The following is a 15,655-nucleotide window of genomic DNA, read 5'->3' as shown; positions in this document are numbered from 1 at the left end:
TTGCTCATCTTCTGCACAGGGAAGTTTGGCTTTTTCTTCTGGCAGTATTGCCTGCTATGAAGTATAAAGGAGTCTTCCAACCAGAATAAATAGTTACTGAGTACCTGCTGTTGCACGATATATCTTCTCTTTCAACTGGATTGTAAGCCCTTACATACAGACACAATGTTCTAGTCTTCTCATTCATTCATTCATGCATGCATTCATTAATTCATTCTTCATTCATCAAGTATTTATTGGGCCTTAGCTGAGCCCTAGCTAAGAGATGTCATGAATAATAAAATCTATAATACATAGTCCCTGCCTTCATTGACCAACACTATAGTGGAGTATTTAAAACCAGAAACCATATTAGAGTTGTCATAACCCAACCTCTTCTGGCTACAGATGAGGAGGTCAAGGCCTCATCTTGGAGTGACTTGCCCAGGGCTTCAGGGCCAATAAGGGATAAAGGCAAGAGCTACTAGAACTCCTTCCACTGTTCCCCTCTGCCTTGAAGGCAGGGAACGAGAGGGACAAAATCAACTGTCTCTGACTGTCAGGTTATACTCGTTGAACTGTATGTTCTCAACAATGTCCTTCAGGCCTCTCTGAAAGGCTGGAACCCTCCCAGCCCTCCCAGGAAGACTCAGCCTTGGAGCTCAGGTTGGAGGGTGTCTGAAGCCCTACATTCTCAATCGTTAACTGCGCCAGTGCTCAGGGCCCAGGCTTCTTTCCTGTTTGCTCTTGCTCTTCGGCACCTCCAATAACCCTGCTCTCACAACAGGGCCCAAGCCCCTTGAGCATGGAAATTGAGTGTCACTGTGGTTAAGGGCAGGGGTCCAGAAGTCAGAGAAACCTGAATTCAAGTCCTGCCTCCTCCACTTATTAGCTTTTGACATTAGACAAGTTATATCCAGTCGTTCAACAATGAATTTATTGAGCTCCTTGGCTGTGTGTTCCAGGCACTGGAGGTAGGAACTAAGCAAGACAGACATGGCCAAGCTCTCACAGGCCTCACATTCTGGTTGGGGAGTCAGCCCATCAGCACAACAGCAAATAATCCCTATGGGGTGATTTCAGGGAGGGATATTTTGATTGATTGTGCTTGGGGAGTCAGACCATTAGCACAACAGCGAATAATCACCAGGGGGTGATTTCAGGGAGGGATCAATATTTTGATTGATTCCACTTGGGAGGTCACACCATTAGCACAATAGCAAATAATCACCATGGGTCGATTTCAGGGAAAGATCAATATTTTGATTGATTCTACTTGGGGAGGCAGACCATCAGTACAACAACAAATAATCACCATGGGGTGATTTCAGGAAGGGGTCAATATTTCAAAAGAGCAGGGGATGTGACAGAGTAGGTGAGACAGGGGCTAGACACAGAGGCCAGGGATGATCTTGTATACGAGGTGACATCTGAGCTAAGACCTGCTCAGGAAGACAGGGGAAGTCAGGGAAAGGGCATTCTGGGCAGTGGGCACAGGCCACTCTGCCCTAGTCTCACCCCAATCTACTCTGGGTCCCTGGCAGTACTCGTGCAAAGGTCCTGGGGCAAGGGTGAGCTTGGCCTGTTTGAGAAAGACAGAAGTATCTTCATCTGGAAAAAATATGGCTAACAAAAGTATTCATGCCCTTGGGTTGGTCTGAGGACTAGATGAGCTGAGTGTACGGATACCTTAGCGGAGTGTCCAGCAGTAAATGCTGGCTGTGTATTATGGTTCCAAAGGTTGTTGCTAGAGGGCACACCCCACCCTAACTGGGTCCCTAACTCTGTAGAACACAGGCTTTTTTTCCTTTTCTTGGAAACAACACTTGTTCCCTTTTTGTGGAATGCACTCCCACACCTCTCCTACCCCATCCCTGCCTGGCAAACCGCGAATGATCCTTTAACTCTCAGTTTAAATGACAGGCCTTCCTTCTCCACAGTCACAGCAATGGCCTGGAAGGTTGCATACCCACGTGAGGACCTGCAGTATCATCCTGAGAGCTGGCTGCTCGTCCAAAAGCTCTGGAAAGGCCTGGGGCCAGCCTCCAACCTCACCCGGCTGTGTGACCCCACCCTCTGTGTGCGCCAGGCCCTCCCTTCACGTCTGGCCAAAGCTGTTACCTCTCTGCCCTCCCTCTCTATCACTGTACCTCGGAGCACCTCGTTCTTCCCTTCAAACACACGTCTCATGTTGAGACGGTAGGTGGATATGACTGTTGACTGTGGATGTTGGCCTCTCCACCAAAGATGGAAAGTTCCAGAACAGTGTCTGTGTCTTTTGTGGTTCCCCAATAGCACTCGACGTCTGCTGAATAAGTATTTGTTGATGAATGTCCCCACCCTCTCCTGGTGCTCATCTTGCTGCTCAGTCCCCTCCTCAGTCTCCTTTGCCGACTCGTCCCCTTCTACTTGGTCACTTGAGGTTGGAGCTTCTCAGGGCTGAAACCCAGGCCCTCCTCTCCTGCCAGGCTCTCTCCCTAAGTGATTTCACCCCTGCCCACATGCCCAGGTGCCTCGATGACTCCCTGATATATACCTCTCACCCCAGGCCTCTTTTGACTACAGACCTGTTTTCCAAGGCCACTGCCCCACCTCCTCCTGTATACTTCAGGGCATCTGAAACTCAGCACATCCCATGCGGAGTCCACGATTGTCCCTTTAGATCTGAGTTGAGTGCGGGGCTCCCCACCTCAGGCAGGAGCAGCTCACCCATCCATCCAGCTGAGCATGACAGCAACCTCAGGGTCAGTCTTGATGCCTCCCTGACCCCCTAACTCCCTGTATCCACTGTCCACTGGGAACTGCTGGCTTCACCCCTAAATATCACTTATCCCTGTGGGTCTTTCCGCCCCTGCCCGCTGTCCCCTGCCTACGGAGGCTATCTCCCTGCCTCTACTCTGGCTCATTCACCTGCCGGTTCCGTACGCTCTCCACGCAGCAGCCACAGCGGCATTTAGAGAGGCAGATCTGATCCCATCACTCTCTCCCACTTGATGGCCCTCTGGGGCTTCTCATGGCCCTCAGAAGGAACCCTGCTCCCCTCGGCGGCCCTGCTGCCTCTGGTCCCTCCTCCCTATCCCTTTCCTGCAAGTGCTGGGTATGAAGGGAATCTGTCCCAGGGCTCAGGAGTGGGCGAGGAGGGAAAGTGCAGCCCCGGGGCCTCAGCAGGGTGAACAGGACAGTGCGGCTCTTGCTCTGCAGCCTGAGCTGGCCCATGAAGTGAGCGATCCCATTGAGCTGGGCTCTTCAGATAGCCTTTGGTGGTTAGTCTCCCACTTCCCCTGGCCTGGGACAATGAACTCCTTGTGGGGGCCTCGGGGACTCAACTTCCACTCTCAGTATGAGTGGAGGCTTCGCGGTCTAATGCTGCCGACCTCCCGCAAGCCTTGCTCTCTGGGAGATTGCTGTAGAGAAGGGTGTCTTTGCTGCAGTTCCTATGAGATCTCCCAGAAACCAAGGATTGGGGTCACCCTCCAGTGACAAACAGAATCCAACACCTTCTCCCTTCTCTGCTGCTGTCCTCTGCTCCAGCCTCTTCCCTTCCCTCCTACAGCCTCTCAGCACAGCTGTCGGGCCATCCTCTCATCCATATGTCAGGCATAGCACTGTTCCGCTTCACATCCTCCCCGTTTTGCTCTGAGTACAAATCACAGCTCTTAAAATGCCCAGGGCTGACCTGATTTGGCCTGGTTACCTCTCTGATCTCAAATAGACTAGGTTAGCCACTCATCCCTTCTGTCCAGCTGCCCTGGCTTCCTTGCTGATCCTTAAACTGTCCAGGTACCCTGGTGACTTACACGCTCTGCCCAGAGCCCTCTGCCCCAGAAACCCTGAGACCCTCTTTTACCTCCTCTTGGTATTTGCTCACGGTCCCTTCTCAGGGAGGTCTTATGTGGCCTCCCAATCTACATGTACCACCTCTAACCCCACATAAATTTCCTGCCCCTTTCTATGATCGTTTTTCTCCTTAGCATTTATCACCATGGAACAGACCATATATTCTATTTATTTATCTTATTTACTATCCATCTCTCCCAACTAGAATGTAAGCCTCGTGAAGGTGGAGGAGGGGGGCTTATTTCTGAACCTCCAGCATCTAGAACGGTACCTGCCACACAAATATGTGCTCCATAAACGAACGCACTTTTTCTTTTCTGCACTCCCTGGGTTGCAGGCTGCATGCGAAGCACGTCCTCAAGGCTAGGGATCTGTCTCAAGCCTTTTTGAAAACCATCCCTTTCCTATGTGCCCCACACCCAGCTCTAGCAGGGTCCCCTCCTGCCCCTGAGCCTGCCCTCATCATGCCCATTGCTGAGGCCTCAGGACTGAATCACATTTTTGGAGTCTTCCCAGGATAAGCCAATAGGCATCATTATTCTACAGCGATGCTCATGTATAATTATAATTATTATCCTATATGAACGATCCATTGCTGCTCTGTAATTCCAATGGTAATTACTGGCCTTCTGAGGATTGAGCTGGCTTGGACGGTGTGTGCCCGTTTTCTCTGAAGCTGCCCTCTGGAACACAAGCAGGTAGGCACTGCCAAGTGTCAGAGGTGCTCGACAATTTTTCCCCCTCCACTGGCCCTTACTTCAATTGCTAATGAGAATAAGAGTGGAGGTGACCAAAGGAGTAATTGCTGTCTGGAAGAATTTTCTACCATTTCTTCTCATCCAGGGCCAGTCCAAGTGAGTTTGGGTAGCAGAGCCAAGAGGTTGAAAATAAGACGGTGCAGCGGAGTCTCTGGCTGAAAACAACCTCCCTCCACCCTCAGCAGTGGCTTTGATGGGTGGCTGAGAGCCAGGCCTTCGTAGGAGCCTCCTGAGTAGTTTCTTACCCTCTGTCTTTGAGCTCCCACCACAGCACATGCCAGCTTTCTTCAGGTGGATCTGCCCTGGCCCCGGCTCCCCAGGACTGGTGCTCAGAGCCCTTCAGAATCTTCCCCTCTGTGCCCCAGCCTCCTGCCAGGCCCTGCACCAGCCCCTGCTTCTTACTGCTCCCTGGGCACGTCTGATGCTTCGGTGCTTCTGGGCCTTTTCTCCAGTGGTGGCATGGCCTGCTCATAACAAGGCAAAGGAAGCTCCTCTGAGATGCCAGCCATATCTTCATAGTTATCCTGTAGCCCCTGAAGAGGAGACCCTTTGACCTGAGTGCCGGCCGCAGGGAGGGCAGGATGCTGCCTTTCCACTCAGGCAGTTTCAGCTATTCCTCTAGCCAAGAAACGCCTTACCAGGGGCCAACATCAGTTCATTGATTTTCAACCAAACACAGATTCGCTGGACAGGAGGAGGCAATAGAGGGCAAGGCAGGAGCTGAGCCTCGAAAGAGCATGCGCCAGCACCAGCTGTCACACGGCCCACAGAGTACCCCTCCCAGGGCTGTGGGCTCCTGCTCCTTCCACTTCCCATCTGCAGCAGAAGGGTGGGAGTCAGTTCCCAGGAGGCGGCTTCTCCAGTTTGAAATAAACGTCTGTCAAGGTGAGACCAAAAGTATACCCTTGGTATCCCAGAACACAATGGCTTCTAGGTTAAGAGTTAAACCGGCCTTAAACTGTGCAGAGATGAAACACCTTACCCCTGCTGCACACATGCAATCATGGAGATAAATAACAGGGAAATTAATTAGAAGAGTTGCCAAATTACCCATTTTTCCTCTTTTTCCATTTGCTCCTTTTTCTCCTTTTGGGCCCTGAGGACCAGGCTGTCCATCTGATCCATTGTGTCCTGGCATCCCGCCAGCTCCCGGAGGCCCTGCATCAAAACACAGAAACAGGGACATTAACCAAAAAAAATAAAAATAAAAATAAAAAAATAATAATTCTTCACTGAAGTTACTGTCATTTCCTTTACCAGTGAAACTGAGCAGGCATCAATTCCTTTTCCACATTCTTTCCCACTTCTTCCCTTCCTTCTCTGGCTGAAGCAGTGCCAAGTAGGGGGATGGTGATGGCAGAGCCTCAGGTGAGGGGCACAAAGAAGGAGACACACAGCCAGGACTGCCTCCAGGCTCTTGCCCTCCCCGCATCTGTCCCATCAGGGATATCATAGGGGTCTGGCCACCTACAGCCTCCCCTTGAACTAGAAAATCCATGGGCTCTTACCTGGTGGTCCAGGAGGTCCTACAACAGAAAAAAAATTTAGATGAGAAACCATGGGTGGAAGAAACAGAAACCAGCACTGAACCCAGAAACCGCCCCCACCTTCGAATCTCCTAATTATCTACTGACCCTAAGCAATGGATTCGACACCTTGTATTTAGAACTCATTATATTTGGCCAAAAGACCCTTTAGAGCAATTCAACAAAGACCCATTTGCCAATCAAACCACTTTTGCTTGTTTCAATGAACCAAGATTAATTTCTGAGCCGTCCTCACTGTAGATTCATAAATTAGTCATCTCTCAAGCAGTCAACCTAATAAATGGAGGGCCAGTAACAATGCTGGTGGCCATGAGTGCAGCCCTAGCACAGGGGGTTAGCAAATGATGGTGCTGTCACTGTGGGGCTGAGATTTCGCTGTCCCAGGGGTTCTCCAAGTGCTCTAATCTAGCTAGCTTGTCTCATCTGAGCCACTGGGGGGAGTCGGGAGTGAAAGCTGGCTGGCTAGATTTCTCTTTTGTTACAGGAAATAGCCTGAGGAAAATTGAGAGCCCAGATCAGGTAACAAATACCTTCCTTAGCATGTAATTACCCAAGGATCTAAGGGGTTCAGATGAATTTTGCTCCCACAAATAGGGGTGTCTTATTGTCGACTATTCTATTGGAGTACTCAGATAAGCTAATGAGATTATAACGTGAGCACTTGAGTTCCTTTTGTTTCTTTTCTTTTTTTTTTTTTTTGGAGACAGAGTCTCACTCTGTCGCCCAGGCTGGAGTGCAGTGGCACCATCTCGGCTCACTGCAAGCTCCGCCTCCTGGGTTCACGCCATTCTTCTGCCTCAGCCTCCCGAGTAGCTGGGACTACAGGCACCCACCACCACGCCCGGCTATTTATTTTTTTTTTTGGAATTTTAGCAGAGACAGGGTTTCACTGTGTTAGCCAAGATGGCCTCGATCTCCTGACCTCATGATCTGCCTGCCTCTTTAGACCACATATAATGATTACCAATATTGGAATGGCGAGGTCTTTCCATAAATCTAAGCCTGTGACCATTCACAAAACAAGCATTGCTAAGCAGTTACTATGTGCATCAAACTCCACCAAGAAATCTTAGTCCCTGTATCTGTTGTGTTCACAGTCTACGTGGGAAAGATGGACTCTTTGAAACCGTAATGGTATGAGAGAGCTACAGTGACGTCTTCACTCCCATACCCCTGACAAGTGATACTGGGGAAGTGTGGGCATGCAGTGGTCTGAGAAGGCATCTCAAGAAGATGATCCTGGAGCCACAACATTGAAGAAATGGGGCTTAAGATGGCAGCAGATGAGGTCTGGCATTCCATGAAGGGGCCACCAGGAGTAAAGGTACAGAGGTGGGGACTTACAAGATTCAGGGTGGGAGGAAGTTAGAGGACTGGCCAAGTGTGTAGAGATGAGGCTGAAGAAGGACCTGAGTATGGTGGGTGGCAGAAGCACTTGAATGTCAAGCCAGGAGGTGTAGATGGTATCTGTGAGGCAGGAGGGAGCCATGGGAGGTTCTTAGGCAGGGGGATGATGCTGTGAAAGCAGTGTGGGTTTGATATCCTCTTTGTAGTTGGAAGATGAATAGAACTAGGTGCAAAAAGACGAGAGAGACAGTGACACAGAGACAGGAAGAGAGACATGGAGGATGGGCATTGTAGAAAAACAAACCCTAGGGGATCTTTGTAGCTGTCAACTCGGTGACAAGGTTGCAGATAAATGAGCTGACTGTAGAATTGTACAGAAAGCTAGACATTCAAGAGGTATTTCAGCAGAATGAGCAAGAATCCACATCTGATTGGGGAGGAGGAAAAGGAGGAGGACTTTCAGATAACAGGGGGCCTGCAATACAGATGGATAGAGGCTATTTTGACAGGCGTGGGGACTTTTGGGAGAAAAAGGTGTTTGAGGATATGCTTTCGATACATAACAGTCCTACTCTGGGCAAAAATGGCTGGCTAAAATGGTACCACATTCTCTAGGGTCAGTACAGCCTGTGTCTCCATGACTTTACCACCAGATGGCGCACACGTACTGGGAAGGGGGTGATGTGGCCGGTTAACAGAGGTCAGAGGAAATCAATCAATCATCGTTGCCGACGACAGAGGGAGCCAAATTCGGATATAGAGACTGGAGGAAGGAGTAATTTGACTGTACGACACAAGACGTGCCTGTACACAGTAGGTTGCAAGAGTTCTCACGACAGTCTGATAACCATGTCCATGCATCAGTACTGTTGGTGAGAGCTCCCGGCTGAAACTGTATATTCAGGACACATTAACCGTGGCCAAGGCTCTCATTATGGTGATTAGATTAGGGTGTCCTGCAAGAGTTCCACAGACGCCCTATGGATAAAGTTCCTCTCATATGAATCCATAGACTCGCCGGCAATACCTAGTAAATGCAGATACCCAGGCCCCATCTGGGGTTCCTAATTCAGTTTGGATTTAGAGTGAGGCCCAAGAATCTGCATTTTTATCCAAGCGTCACAGATGACTGGAATGCAGGTGGTCATGGGCCCTCTGATGTGGTGTGAAAATTTTCTGGGGAAAGAATCAGTCACCATCAGCAGATCCTTAGAGGGGTTCTTGACCCTAAAAAGGTCCAGAGCTGCTAGTCTTAAGACAAGAGTAAAAAGTCTAGGCTAGAATTGGGGATGGAAGAGTGGGAGGGCCACACCCCACCTGGGGAGAGGCAAGTGAGAGAAGAGGCACCAGGAAAGAGAGAGTTGGCAGAAGACACGTGGAGGAGGAAATCCAGCAGGTCTAACGCCCCGCAGCTAGATGAGGAGAGAATTTCAGAAGAGAAAGACAGCCCCAGAGAGCTCAGCAGTCCGGGCAGACATAAAATGTACTGAGGCATAGGGAGCTATGGTGATGGCGGGATGCCCTCCTGTCCTCTCAGAATGCCAGCCTGGCTCTCCAGGGGCCTGACATCTGGAAGAGCTCCCACATGTGTCAAATAATGTCAAATGTCATGATGTGTGCCAACTGGGTGTTTAGAAAACTGTTTCTCAGCTCCTGACCCTTCTCCCTTTCTTGAATAGCACATCCTCAAGGAATATGTGCAGACATCCACGATCATGCTAATAGTGCATGCAGGGCTGGTGTCCTGGGCCTGCCACCCATGCAGGTGCATAGGGTTTCACCTCACAAGGGGGCTTCAGGTGTGGGCTTAATGCTCTGCGGTCGCCATCTAGAGATTCCCAGTGATCTTGTCTTTGAATTTGTGTTTTGTAAGTGAAGTCCAATGGGTCAATAAAGTATACACAGAGGGCTTGGTGGGGTCCCAACTCCCACCACCTTCCTAGGAACTGCCACCTGCTCCCTTGCCCCATGATGTGTCCTCTGTACTCCTTGCCCCATCAGTAACTTCTGCCACCTTCCACTCTGGAAGGGGCTGGGGCACAAGTGCAGGAAAGTTGGGGCTGAGTGGTGCCCTGCGTGCCCGAGTCACAGGGCAGGACCCCTGGTGCCTGTGAGGGTCTGTACTTGCCCCATAAGTATTCTATGCTTCACAGAGTATGACATTAGGTAGCAGATAAAAACTCACACCAAAACAGGTCAAGACTGTGGAAGAAAGAAGAAAGCCTTTTTCCTGCTTCTTTTGGACAAGAAACCCTGCATTTTCATTTTGCACTGGGCTCTGCAAATTATGTAGCTCATGCTAACTGTACCCATCCCACACTCCTAACCAGAATCGATTAAAATTGGGTGGATGCTTGGAAGAGCTGAGCCACTTAGATATTTTTTTTCCCTTGAAATCTAAAATTGGCTCACAGTGCCCCTAGTTATGTAAACTTGGGGTCTGTGATGGCCACGAACACCGAAAACAAATCAGTCTGCAGAGAGAAGTGCCAGTTCCAGTCAATTAGTGCTGGCTTTCTGGAACAGCAGAAAAGAATGCTATGAGGCTGTGCTCAGCAGCATTGATCTGTGATTGATATTTGCCTAGGTATAGAATGAGAGACTAGTGACACGTATCATAACTGGGTTAGGGTCACTTGGCTGCAAGGAGAATGTGTAGTGCTTCTGCCCCAATACGCAGTTCAGTAACATGATGATTTAGATATTTTCTAACAGATACACATGAAGAGGATGCAGTGAGTGAAGAATAATCCAATAACATGGCTTCTTCGAGACACCTGCTCTCCCAGAAGATATGCTTCTGGGTTCCCAAGGAAATCTGGGCTCCAGAGTAAGATGCATTCAGAAAAGCATGTGTTGTTTGACAAACTCTGTACTAGCAAAATAACTAATTACTCTAGCTAGGGGATTACCCTCACAATCCACCTGAGATGTTAAAGGTTGCACAGAATCACATAGTGTCTGTCCTGACTGCCATAGCAGCAACAGCTGGGCAAGGAAGAGGACTGGGAGCCGGGTTACCTGGTCACAGCTGGACTAGCCTCAAGTTATGAGTGCCTGCTTTTTCAAAGATGAATCCAGTGGAAAGCTAAATCTTGCTCCCAGTCCCCAAGCCCAGGTTCTGCTCTGGCACATCTTCCTGCCAGGCATCCTCTTAGGGCTCGAGACCAATGCTCTGTGTCCACCCTCTGAAGCTACCCAGTTCATTCCTGGGTCCTGTCACTCACCCTCCTGCCCACTACCCTGCCCCCAATCCAGGCCTCGTGGTCTGTCCCAAAGGATCCTCTCACTTTGCAACTTGTACTTTTCACATCTAATTTTAATTGAAGAACTTTCTGTGCAAAAGCAGGCCCAATTTCAAGCTGGCATGAAAGGAGAAGGTGCTGTCTTTTGAAAAGCACTTCGAAGTGCTAAAGAAAAACCTACTCAACCCACTTCCAGCGCGGACGTCATTCCCCACTCTCTGCCAATCTCTGCTAAGTGGTCTCAATAGCTCCGTCCCGTGCATTCACTGTACAGCCTGGCTCTCAGGTCTATCACTATTAAAAAAATCAAAAAGGAAGGGGCTTTTCCTGTGCCTCTCAACAGGCTTTTGTGCCTGTAATTCCATCCATCCATTTCTCTAGCACTCGTTACTGTCGCATGTAACTCTGAAAAAGGACTTCAAGAGATGGAAGAAAGAAGCTTAAGCTACAAGAGTTTCAGAATAAAGGACCAAGCTGTTCTGAAGATCTTTAATTTTCAGTGAGGGCCGGAATATGACTTGAGTTATTCAATTAGCATTTCCCAAGAAGCCGCAGGATTATAGTTTTTCTCTCTGAGGCCAAAATAAGTGAAAGAGAGTCAGACTCGGATTTGGGATTCCTGAGGGGAGTTTCTTTCTTACCATCTCACCTCCATTCACATACTCATATACCCATAGGTTTATTCACTCAGCAAACTCACATTGCACTCCTAATGCAAGGCAGGTAATGAGAGGGAGGTGGGGGCAATACCGTGGAAAAGGCTAGGCTTCCTACAACCTGATGCAAACTGTGCAGGGTTTCTTAACCCTGAGAAGCTCCAGCCTGGCCTCCCCAGAGACTGGGACCATCAACTGAGAGATCCAGCAAAAGCTTCGGGTGGCCTCAAGGTCTCATGGTAATGTTTTAGAGTCAGAGCGGACTGCTCTAGCACTCCACAACATATAGTTTGGGCCACCACACCTGGCCAATCTGGCCAATAAGTACTTCTGATAAAAGAACTGTATCAATTAGCAAGGTCTTTTCCCTTCCTTTTTTTCCCCTTTTAAAAACTAATGGGAATAAGAAAAACATCTATGGCTCTGGTTCAAGGTACTACACATTTCTAATTACCCAAGCCCTAGTTATTTTCCATGGCTATATTTCTATGGCAATACTGAAAATATTATTTTTCATAATCATATTACAATGGGTTTTCAGCTCATTAAAAACATCTGGTAAAAGTAAACCAACATGTATTTTTATAACATAAAGTGTCCCTAGGTGTTCATTCCGCCACGGGCCTTCGGCGGCACAAGTCCTTGTTGTGTGAGCAGCTCTGCTCAGCGGCCGGCCTACCTGTGAGGCAGATGCCCTTGGTACTGTTGCAGAGGTCCACCATCACTCGGATCTGCAGGGGAGAGAGGGTCATCAGAGCAGACAGTGGGCAGCAGGCCCTGAGCTCCCCCTTTATTCAGACGAGCAGAAAGCAATGATAAAAAGTCACCAAGTAACTTTAGGAGAACTCGCAGAAGTTCAAGGAAAACGCAGTGATGTCCCACCTAGGGATGCCGCAGTCAACAACGAATCGTACACAATGGTGATTTCATAAGATTACAATGGAGCTGACAACCTCATTTGTCCAGTCACGGGGTAATGTCTTGGTGCAACGCATGACTTCGTGTTTGTGGTGATGCTGGTATAAACAAACCTATCGCACTGCAGATTGTAAAAAGCATAGCACGTACAAGTATGTATGGTACATAATATTTGATAATAAATGACTGTTACTGCTTTATGCATTTACTATGTTATACTTTTTAAAATCTTTTTAAAAAGTTTCCAGCTGACATCTTGACTTCACCATATTTTGTACTGTTATTATAGACTGTCCTCCTTCTACTTAGAAGAAAAAAGTTAACTGTGAAACAGCCTTAGGCAGGCATTCCAGAAGAAGGCACTGTTATCACAGCTCCATGCATGTTATTGCCCCTGGAAACCCTCCAGCAGGACAAGATGTGGAGATGGAACACAGTGATATTGATGATCCTGACCCCGTGTAGACCTAGGCTAATGTATGAGTTTGTGTCTTCATTTTTAACAAAAAAGCTTAAAAAGTAAACAAACAAAAACCACCAAATTTTAAAAATAGAAAAAAGCTTACATAATAAGGATATAAAGTATTTTTGTAGATCTGTACGATGTGTTTGTGATGTAAGTGTTATTACAAGTCAAAAAGTAAAAGAAATTAAAATTTTATAAAGCAAACATGTCACAGTAAGCTGAGGTTAATTTGTCGAAGAAAGAAAATATTTTAAAATAAATTTGGTGTAGCCTAAGTGTACAGTGTTTCTAGAGTCTACAGGGGTGTACAGTCATGTCCTGGGCCTCCACATTCACTCACCACTCACTCACTGACTCCCCCAAAGCTACCCCAGTTCTGTAGCTCCATTCATAGTAAGTGTCCTATACAGGGGAGCCATTTTAAATCTTTTATACTGTTGTTTCATGGTACCTTTCCTATGTTTAGATACACAAATATTCACCACTGTGTTACTGAATGCCTACAGCATTCAGTACTGTAACATGTTGTACAGGTTGGTAGCCTAGGAGCAATAGGCTTTTCCACATAGCTGAGGTGTGTTGTAGGCTGTGGCATCTAGTTTCGTGCGAGTACACACCACGATGTTTACACAACGAAATTGCCTAATGACATATTTCTTAGAATGTATCCCTGTGGTTACATGACATATGACTGTAGTTAACACAACACTTGAAAGAAACCCTTAAAAGATCTAAGAATATTTGCTATCAGCAGCTTATCTATCAACATCATCAACAGACTTTCCTTGAATTTCTATAGAATTCTGACAGAGAATGACGAGGGAATTGCCAAATCCAACTTTCACCACCATAATGAGCCCGCCCCCACAGCATCTGAAGGGCTCAATTTTTGGGTCTGAATAAAAGGGATGGTGAGCCTAGTGGTTGGGAGGAAGCGCCTACTAACTGGGTGAACACAGATGAAGTTCTTAACCTCTTGGAACTCTGATCTCCTCCTCTGAATAATATAAGCACCTGGCCTTGAGGATTGCACCTGCTCGGTACCTGGCACGTGGAAACTGCCCCTGGGTGGCAGTGATTTTCATGCCATGTGGACACTCCCCACTGGATGACCACCTGTGGCAGGTGGTCACTGCAGCATGGCATTAGCCTGATGTTTTCAAAACCAATGGGAATAAGGAAAACATCTGGCTGCCTCACACCCACTGTATACCCCTTCCCATTCTCCACACTGCTCCAACGAGCTTCAGAAAAAACAAATCTGACTGTGCTAAATTCATAGGCTGATACTGAAAGATCTCTAAGATAAATGAAAAAATGCAAATACAGAGCAGCACATATAACACACTTTTGTTCATGTAAAACAGTGCCGCACACAGAAATTCTTCTATATGTTTGTCTCTTGCTGCTTTTAAGATAATCTCTTTATCTTTCCAGAATATTTGTGTAGATTTAGAAAACCTCAAGTGAGGGGAAAATGGAGGGCCAGGGTGGAACGGAGCTGTACTAAACATGATACCATCTTTGTCTTTTTCAAAAATTTCACTGATTACTCTTTCCATTAAACTACTTTTCAAAATGCCATGTTTTGATGTGTGGGGAAAATAATTTTTGTATTGTATCTAGATTTATTCTGTTTGTTAGGAGATCCAGAGGAAAACTTATATTGTATTTACTTTTTGTCAAGTATGTCAACAGCTGTTTATTGCCTGCTTTAGAAACTTATTACGAAATATTCATACACATCACACATGTAGAAAATGTGGGCCTGGTGTGGTGGGTCATGTCTGTAATCCCGGTGCTTTTGTAGGCCAAGGTGGGAAGATTGATTTGAGCCCAATCAGCCTGGGTAACATAGTAAGACCCTTTCTCCATAAAAATTTAAAAATTAGCTGGATGTAGTGGCATGCACCTATAATCCCAGCTACTTAGGAGGCTGAGGTGGGAGGATTGTTTGAACCCTGGAGGCTGAGGCTGCAGTGAGCAATGATCCCACCACTGCACTCCAGCCTGGGTGACAAAGCAAGACCCTGTCTCAAAAAAAAAAAAGGAAAAGAAAGAAAGAAAAAAAATGTGTAGAGAGAATTTAACGATGAATAATATGACAAACACATATATATGAAATGAAAGTTTACCAATGCCTTGGAAGACTTCTGGATGTCCCCTCACCCCCAATAGCTCTCTGAGTTGGAGTGCACTTATCCATCTTATTCAGATAAGAAAATAGAGGCTTAGAGAGATGCCATCATTTACTCAAAATCACACAGCTTGCTGGTAGAAGAATGGGACTCAACTCCAGGTTTCCTGATTCCAGGTCCACTCTACTTTCTATTATGGCTCTGGTGATTATCTTAACATCACCAGACAGAAAAAAAAATTGATTCACTGCCTTAAGTCATTTTCATAAATGAATGTAATCAGCTGCACTAGGAACAAAATTTGTTGTCTTAAAAAATGTGTAATTGCCCATTGAGAGGACCAGAAAACACTTCACGGTGGCTTCATCGGTTGCCTGGGGGATCACAGCAGAGGGGGTGGCTGGAAACAACAGCAGCATCAATAGGGAAAATTAGCCTTTTTGTTTGGTACTAATCACTGATCTGGGGCAGGTGCAGCTTCTGTAAAAACTATGAAGCAGTTTTCATTTCCTGACCTTTTGGTTTCATTTGTATACTAAATGTCAATTTAGATATTTACCAGTAAATTATGTTAATCTTTACTCAAGAATAGTCTTTTAACGACATTGGGCTGTGTATGTAACATTGTATTGAGATGAAACATATGATATGAAAAGGTGTGGCCATAAAGTTAGAAACTTTTTTCTGGTCATAATGATTAAAAATTGGAATCAGAATAAGAAAACTCCCAATTGAAAGTCACAAAATCTAGATGGTCAAATTAA

The 15,655-nt window shown here is 46.9% G+C and overlaps 1 protein-coding gene across 1 annotated transcript in view; it reads right to left on the bottom strand.

The window, feature by feature from the left end:
• The window catches only part of GLDN (gliomedin), a 63,784-nt gene that overhangs the window by 15,680 nt on the left and 32,449 nt on the right, over positions 1-15,655 (bottom strand). Inside the window, exons 2-4 of the mRNA XM_032175140.2 lie at positions 12,049-12,100; positions 6,083-6,100; positions 5,625-5,732 (exon numbers count right to left, since the gene is read on the bottom strand). Coding sequence (XP_032031031.1) covers positions 5,625-5,732; positions 6,083-6,100; positions 12,049-12,100 — 178 coding nt within the window. The remainder of the gene's footprint in view (positions 1-5,624; positions 5,733-6,082; positions 6,101-12,048; positions 12,101-15,655) is intronic.

This window comes from Hylobates moloch, unplaced genomic scaffold (assembly GCF_009828535.3).
Source record: "Hylobates moloch isolate HMO894 unplaced genomic scaffold, HMol_V3 SCAFFOLD_14, whole genome shotgun sequence".
Taxonomy (NCBI): Eukaryota; Metazoa; Chordata; class Mammalia; order Primates; family Hylobatidae; genus Hylobates; species Hylobates moloch.
The sequence above is the reverse complement of the archived record's forward strand: the minus strand, read 5'-3'. Positions and strand labels throughout refer to the sequence as shown.